Source organism: Gossypium hirsutum, chromosome D01, assembly GCF_007990345.1.
Source record: "Gossypium hirsutum isolate 1008001.06 chromosome D01, Gossypium_hirsutum_v2.1, whole genome shotgun sequence".
NCBI lineage: Eukaryota > Viridiplantae > Streptophyta > Magnoliopsida > Malvales > Malvaceae > Gossypium > Gossypium hirsutum.
Window position 1 is genome coordinate 21,935,398 of NC_053437.1, and position 8,932 is coordinate 21,944,329.

An 8,932-nucleotide genomic window follows, 5' to 3' on the forward strand; every position below is an offset into this window, starting at 1 on the left:
ACATATAAATAACATTAAACAAACTTTAGGACCACTTAGCAAAATTTCCATAATATATACGTAGGTATTGATACTGAAGGTGTGGTATCGATATTCTCTGAAGTGGATCGATATCACTTGGAAAATCGATACCAAAATTGTTTACTATTTCTTGAATAAAAGCCAATGACTCAAAAATTATCGGTACCACTGGAAAAGTATCAATAATTTTACCCGAGTATTGATACTTGTGATAAAATATCGATACCAACCTATAAAACTGACTTCCTACACTTTTGAAAATCACATAGGTATTGTTTTCGAAACCCGAATACTAATACCTCTACTCCCGACCATAATAAAACAACAGTTTCAAGAATATAATCCACACCAACTTAAACACAAACATCATGCATCATTCACCTTATCAAATGGACACCAAAAATTTTAAAATATCAGTCCCAAACATCATAATCATGACTAACCAAGAAACCAATAAAACATACTTTAAGTTTATAGGTTCTAAGAAAAGAAACATTTAATCAACTTAATAATCATAGCATATAGTCTACCACATTACCTTTATTCCCCGAAACATAAATAATCAAATAAACACCTACAAATAGCTACTAAAGTTTTGGCTTGGATCACCCCTCGAAGACCACACCGCTCACGCTGGCTTAACAAACTCAGTGAATGCTCAAAATAACTACCACGCAAACAAGTCATAAAGTGTTAAGAACAACTATATAGCATAATTATAATAGTCCCAACTTTAGTGGCATATTATATTTACTCATGCATAACGTATTGGTTTATTTACATCGTAATCACATTAGCTTCTAAGCATAATTCATCTCACATAGCATTCATAAATAATGATAATTTGACACTTGGGTTATGAAACATAAAAGTGGACACTATCACCACTAATCGGATACAAGGATCTCCAACACACCAAATGACTCACAGAGTCGAACATGTCCCATAAATGAGGCATATAGGTAACACTCTCCAACACACCCAACATATCCTGGTGAATGGAGCTTAGCTCACATTCCCTTATCTCCCATAATCTCTCACGTGCCTTAATGTCCTAGAATCACAAAACAAAGGTGAGTGCTCATAATCCTATGTCATGCCAACTATATCCAACAATCTCATAAGGTCACAAGGAAAAAATATTCTCAATATTATCACACTTTTACTTATTGATTTTCAGCATAAATTCATTGCATATTCACATCATTAGCATGATATATTCACTATCACTTCGCATGAATAACATGCCCACATATTTACTTTCACAGCAGTCATCAAAAGCATATAACACATGTCAAAGCATCACATTTTAGTTCTCATTATCACAACCACATAAGCACATTTATCAGATATTAAGCATAGGTATGAGGATGCTTACACTCCAAATTTATAGTAGGGCTGTAAACTATCTCTAAACTCCCAATTAACCTAATTAATCGCCTACAAGAAACGATTTCAAAACACTGACCAAATATGCTTTTGCCGAAAAGCTGAAAGCTCAAACAAGCTTTTCCTTGCCTTATTCTCTACTCGTTGAAGGTCTTATCGACTTTGATGCTTCAACAAGATAAACCATACCAATACACAACCAACAATCAGCCAATGACTTACGCAAATAGTCAAAAACATAAGCCTAAGCTAAGTGTTCTTAGAACCAAAACCTTCGACATAAAAAACTTAAAACTCAAATAGCTCGGTCCACACTTAATCTTTTTGAAGAAAACGAATTTCATTCATCTACATATTCATCTATGACTAATTCCCAACCTTTAAACTACACAAAATCCCTTAATTTACAATATTAAAAATTTTCAATGTACAATGGCCATATTTACGAAAATCATTAAAATTTGAGAAATCTATAACGAAAATTTAGAGTAAGTTTAGAAACATGCTAATCATGTTAAAATAAGTTGAAAGGCACTTTGAAACCATGCTTTTATTCAAATTCCTAATTTTTGACTTTTATTTAAAAAACACGATTTGATGACTAAGATTTCCATTTTAAAGACTAGATATCATTTAAAACTAATATGGAATTGAACCGTTACCTTCGAGAAATCAATGGTGTTTTTGGGTGTTTTTCTTGGTTTCTCAAGAGGTTTATGGCTTTAAAGATGATATAAATCAAAAGGAATTAGGATTTGGAAATTAGTAACGAATGAGAGAATTGGGAGATCAAAGGGATGACAAAAACAAATAATGGGGATGAGCTTTCCTGAAACAAGTTGGAGAAGGAGGGGTTTTAAGTTGAATTTTAAAATCTGGTTTAATTACCTCTTACAAACTCACAATTTTGACAATTTTTCAAACCAGTTCTATTTTCAAAATTAAAGGTCTTTAAAGCTTATTTCCAGTAATTGATTTATTTTTCTAAAAGCCATATGGGCTAAAATTCCTAAAATACCCTTAAAACTTCTAGGCCCAATTTTAGGGTGTGACAACTCTCCTCTTCTAAAAAGAATTTCATCCTTGAAATTTACTTGAGCTAAACAAATAAGGATATTAATGTCTTATCGTTTATTCGTCTTCCCAAGTAGCCTCTTCTATTTTGTGGTTGCGCCACAAAACCTTAAGCAATGAAGCTCTCTTATTTTCCAAAGCCTTCCCTTCACGAGCTAGGATCTCAACTAGTTCCACTTTGTAGGTGATATCAATTCGAACCTCGACCTCTTCTTCTAGCACAATATGCGATCAATCTGAATGATACTTACGCAACATAGACACATGGAAAAAATCATGAATTTGCTCAAGTTCTGGCGACAACTTAAGCTGATAAGCTACTGGTCCAATCCCTTCTACAACTTCATAAGACCAACATACCTTGGACTCAATTTACCCTTCTTTTTAAACTTCAAAACCTTCTTCCACGATGAAACTTTCAAGAAAACCTTATATCCAACTTGAAACTTGATATTTTGATGTTTCAAATCTGTATAAGATCTCTGCCTATCCGTTGTTACTTTCAACCTCTCACAAATCAACTTTACTTTCTCTTTAGTCTCTCAAACTAAATCCGATCTAACAACCCTTTTTTCATCCAACACCATCCAAGACAAATGAGTCTTACACTTCCTTCCATACAATGCCTCAAACGGTGTCATGCGAATATTTCTTGGAAGCTATTGTTTTAAGCAAACTCTGCTAAGGGCTGATATCGGTCCCAACTACCACTGAACTCGATTCCACAACTTTACAACATATCTTCTAAAACATGAATTACCCTCTCTGAATGACTATCAGTTTGGGGGTGGTAAGCCATACTAAAACTAAGATTCGACCCCAAAGCCTCTTGCAAACTAACCTTGATGTAAAATGCGGACCCCCATCTGAGATGATAGAAACTGGAACTCCATGAAGACGTACAATTTGGACAAGGTACAACTCCGCCAAGTTTTGCAAAGAATAATTGGTACGCATAGCCAAGAAATGTGCACTATTTGAAAACTGATCAACTATTACCCAAACATAATCTTTCTTCGTCAGGGTCAAAGGCAAGCCCGAGACGAAGTCCATGGTGATCCTTTCCCACTTCCATTCAAGAATCACAATTGGTTGCAACAAACCTGAAGCAAATCAGTGTTCAGCTTTCACCTTTTGACAAACCAAACATTGAGCCATAAAATCTGTAACGACATGCTTCAAACTAGGCCACCAATAAATCTCTCGAAGATCATGATACATTTTACCATTATTGGGATGCATAGCGTAAGGGCTAGTATGTAGCTCGATAAGGATCACTTGTCTCAAATCCATATCTTGTGGTACACACAACCTACCTCAAAAATTCAATATACTATCGATGTTAACATCAAAATCTCCCTTGACACCTTGCTTTACTTGACTAATCTTTTTCAACAAATATCGATCGAACGACTGCTTCTCCTTAGTCTATTGTGACAAAATCGGCCTCACTTGAAGTTCAACTAACAAACCACCACCACTAGTTAAACTCAAGTACGCGAACATAGCTTGCATTTTCGTTATCGATTTCCTACTCAAAGCGTTAGCGACAACATTCGCCTTGCCAGGGTGATACTCTATCACACAATCGTAATCCTTCAAAAGCTCAATCCAACGCTTTTGCCTTAAATTCAACTTTTTTTTTGTGTTGAGGTGGTACTTAATGCTCTTATGATTAGTGTAATTAGCGCACTTCTCACCATACAAGTAATGGCGCCAAATCTTAAGCACAAAAACCATAATAGCTAACTCCAAATCATGGGTAGGATAATTGCACTCATGTGTCTTCAACTATTTTAAAGCATTGGCCACAACTTTACCCTATTGCATTAAAACACAATCAATTCTCGAATATGAGGTATCACTATAAACCACGAAATCTTTTCTAGGCTCTAGTTGAATCAACATAGGTGCCTCAGCCAACACTGCCTTAAGCTATTCAAAACTCTTTTGCCTTTTGTCAGTCCATTCAAACACTACATTCTTCTGAATTAGTTTCGTTAAGGGTGCTACAATAAAGGAAAATCCTTCAACAAACCTACAATAATAGCCAACCAAACCCAAGAAACTCTGAACTTTAGTAACACTGCTAGGCGAGTTCAACTCTAAGATTGCATTAATATTCTTGAGATCCACTCAAATCCCTTCTGCCAACACAACATGACCTAAAAACACCATTTCTTTAAGCCAAAATTCACATTTACTCAACTTCGCATTCAACTATTTATCTCGCAAAATCTACAAAACAACCCTTACATGCTCGTCGCGATGCTCCTCAGAACTAGAATACACCAAAATGTCATCTATTAAGGAAACTACAAATTGATTCAAGTACGAATGGAATATTGGGTTCATCAAATCTATGAACGTAGCAGGGGCATTAGTTAAACCAACGGCATGACCAAAATCTCATAATGCCTATACCAAGTCCCAAAAGTAGTTTTCAAAACGTCAGGCTCTCTCACTTTCAACTAATAATACCTAGATCTACGATCAATCTTTAAAAACATTGTTACACCTTGGAACTAATCAAAAAAGTCACCAATTCGATGCAAAGGGTACTTCTTCTTGATGGTCAACTTATTCAACTACCTATAATCAATACACATCATCAATGTACCATCCATCTTCACAAACAAAACCTGTGCACCCGATGGAGATACACTCGGTTTATACACTCGGTTGAATAAACCCTCTATCAAGCAACTCTTGCAACAAAATCTTTAACTCTTTGAGCTCTTTTTGTGACATGCGATAGGGCAAAATAGACACCAGAGTAGCACCAGGATAAAGTTGAATTCCAAACTCTCCTTCACATTCTAGCAGTAAACCAGACCACTCTTCAAGAAACACGTCAGGAAAATCGTTGAAGGTATGGATATCCTCAACTCTCGTCTCCTTCCTAACTAAATTCATCACATAAGCTAAGTAAGCTTCACAACCTTTCCCCATCATCTTTTCAGCCTTCATAACTGAAACCACATTAGACAAAAATCTCGGTCTTTCACCATTAACAATAATTTTTATCCCATCACTATTCCTCAAAGAAATTTGTTTTGTATCAAATTCTACCTTACCCTGATACTCAGTTAACCAGTCCATACCAAGAATAACATCAAAACCATAGAATGACAATTCCATAAGATCAATGGTCTCTATAGGAATTCCTAACTTACTCATTAATTCACTAAAATTACACAAATGCGTAGAACTAGAATCAACAAAGAAAAATAATGGAATAGATTTCATACTGAAAGTACCTGCAATAACATCGATTGAATCTTGATCCTCAAGATCCCTAATAGCGTAAACCCGAGCTGAACCTCTAGCATCAACTTATGAAGCAACAGTGTGAGCAACAATTCGGTGGCCAACCAGTCTCCTATTACCTCGATCATGACTTCGGCCCCTAGACGACGCAATAATAGGTGCCGAACTCTGAGTCTGTGAAACCTTACTCTATTTGGGCAATCCCTTAAAAACTGTTACTTAAAACAACCACACGTCAACTTGCGGCACTCACTAGGATTCCTATGCTCACAATGCGCACAAAGTGGCCATCCAGAACCTCTAGTACTAGCCCCAACACTACTTTCCTACTTAGACTGTGTAACACCGCAAACCCGACCTAGATGTTATGGCCGTATCTGGTGTGTCACATTGAAGTGTCTCTCAAAATTTAAACTTGTTAATAAAACTCGTTTATTAAGTTTAGACAATTTTTTAGTAATGTTTAACAGAACACTTAAGCAAATTTTTGCCTTATTCACTGCTATTATTATTTTCAGTTGATTTAAAACGCGGAAGCATTTGAAAACTCTAACGTTTAAAGTTCGTGTCTCTGAAAAACATAATTATTTTGAAAATTCATTTTTACCTAACTAGCAGTATAAAATATATAAGCAAAGCCCAATTAAAGTTAAAAACCAAATTAAAGGCCTTATTACAAAACAAAACCCAACTTATAATTTAAAGTAAAATAAAAGCAAATGTAACAGTAGCAGTAGTGTGGCCACCTCCGATTCCCTCGCAGCACCAAATCGTCTATGGCTGAGGATTACCTGCACAGTTAAGAGGAGAGAGTGAGTTTACGAAACTCAGTGTGTAATCCCCTATCAATCAAATAGTAAACAACATACAGTAGTAGTCTGCGCCTGGGCCCTATTCAATGACAGTACAGTGAGGGCCTTAGCTCAATTCAGTAGCAGTGTGGGCTTTAAACCAATACAGTATCATTACAGTACATAAAATGCAACCCATCCCGATCCAACCAACACACTACTCCGTACCACCAACACACCATTTGGGGATAAAATCGACCCACCCAGCCAACACATCAATATCACAGTAAAATTGCCAGTAATAGAATCGCAACAAAGCTGCCAGTAATAGTGTACGTGGCAAAGCCACCAGTAGGTCCATAGTCGTCTTGGGCGACCCGTGCGACCTTATCAGTACAGTACACTTCCTCAAAATATAACAACCCAACCCCATGCAATATGTCGTGACATAATATCATACATGTACACAAAATGTCAAGCTCAATCATAGCCATACATATCATAAGGTCATAACAATCATTTCATCTCCTAGGGGTATAGAGACCATTTTACCTTTAAGGGTAATTCGGTAATTTTACCCTTCGAGGGTATCTCTATAATTTTACCCTTTAAGGGTATTTCGGTAATGTATACACTTCTACGGTATTTCGATAATTTTTCCCTTCGAGGGTATTTCAGTAATTTTACCCTTCGAGGGTATTTCGATAATTTTACCTTTCAAGGCTATTTCAATAATTTTACCCTTCAAGGGTATTTCGATAATTTTTACCTTTTGAAGGTATTTCGATAATTTTGCCCTTCAAGGGTATTTCAGTAATTTTACCCTTTGAGGGTATTTCGATAATTTTTACCCTTTGAGGGTATTTCTATAATTTTACCCTTCGAGGGTATTTCGATAATTTTATCCTTCGAGGATATTTCAGTAATTTTACCCTTCAGGGGTAATTCAGTCATTTTACCCTTTGGAGGTAATTTGGTCATTTTACCCTTTGAGGGTAATTCGGTCCTTTCACCCATCGGGGGTAGTTCGATCATTTTACCCTCGATTCGCATGTTGGGCTTACCACTTGAGAGTTCGCACGCCTATGTGGTCTCAAAGGCCATGTTTATGGCTTTTCGACTTTTTACCGATCTACAGTTGCAGTATGGTGATTACACACCTAATTTTATTCACCGAGAAATCTCCACGCTTTGGAAACCTACACTTGACCAACAACCTCCAAATAATTACTTACACAATTAAACCAGCAAATGAACACAAGTGATCGCAATCCGAAACTTACCACAACCTTTGATTGAGTGAAGAAGGAAATTCGCCTATCCAAAAGCAATCACAAACCCCTTAAATAGTTGCTAAGCACCAACCGACACCGATAAGCACTTAAACAACAGATAATAAAGTAACTCAATACTATCACCCTTACCAAACGCGAGAGAAACAAACTACGAAAAGCAAAACACATGATCGGCCCCTTAGGAAAGAAAGATTCGGCAACAAGAAAAAGAAAGGAACAGAAGAAAGCAGGGAAACATCAGAAGAGTAAATCAGCAGTAGTGCAACAGAACAATAAACGATAGAGAGAATAGTTTCAAAGAACAACAGTGGGAAAAGAGTGTAACAAACAAAAAGGAGAGAAAGAGAAAGAAATAATAAAAGAAAAGATGAGGGAGAAGAGTATCTTCTGCCAATAAAAGAAAAATAGGTAAAAAAGAAAATAGCAGTTAAAAGAAAACGAACCCGAGAGGCAACTTCCAAAACTAGGAAAAATTAGGCATAAACTAAAACGTGAAACCCGAAACTCACCGAAATCAAAACAAACTGAAAGAGAAACTCCAGAGAAGAACCAAAACCAAATACCTTTAGTGTTAAGAGACTAAATTCGGCACAACACCCTCCCCCAGCCGAATTCTCAATGCCTCAATTACCCCAAACGACACAAATCTCCTCACTACACAACTCCTTGATTTTCTCCTAAAATCTCCCCTTATCCCCCCTTGATTTTCTCCACCCAATCACAATCCCACTATTCTCTCCATGATACACTTCTCTATTCAAATTCCACAGCATTTCAGTCAAACTCCACCACGTCACTACACTGGTGATAAAAATAAACACTCCTTAATGCAGTACAAGACTCGAACCTCAAACCTCAAGGGAACTTCACACGCTACCTTGCCACTATACCACAGGCTCATTTTGTGACATAAAACCAACACTAATATTTATAAGGCCTTCCTTCCTATGTCCAAATTTACTTAAGAGCAAAAATTAAAAATTCTGCAAAAGCCAAGACTTGAACCCAGGCTTCTCAAACACTCCCATACACACCCAAATCACTTAGCCATTAAAGCAAACAAGCAGTTTGTGACAAATCATACAAAAATTA

At 36.5% G+C, this 8,932-nt stretch overlaps 1 protein-coding gene across 1 annotated transcript; it reads right to left on the reverse strand.

Moving 5' to 3' along the window:
• Positions 1–3,240: 3,240 nt before the first annotated feature.
• On the reverse strand, positions 3,241–5,664 carry LOC107921674 (uncharacterized). The gene is made up of 3 exons (XM_016851500.1): positions 5,161–5,664; positions 3,957–4,206; positions 3,241–3,587 (listed from the first exon to the last, which is right to left on the reverse strand). Exons 1-3 carry the CDS (start codon positions 5,662–5,664, stop codon positions 3,241–3,243), a joined length of 1,101 nt encoding a protein of 366 aa, XP_016706989.1.
• Between the last annotated feature and the right edge of the window lie 3,268 nt (positions 5,665–8,932).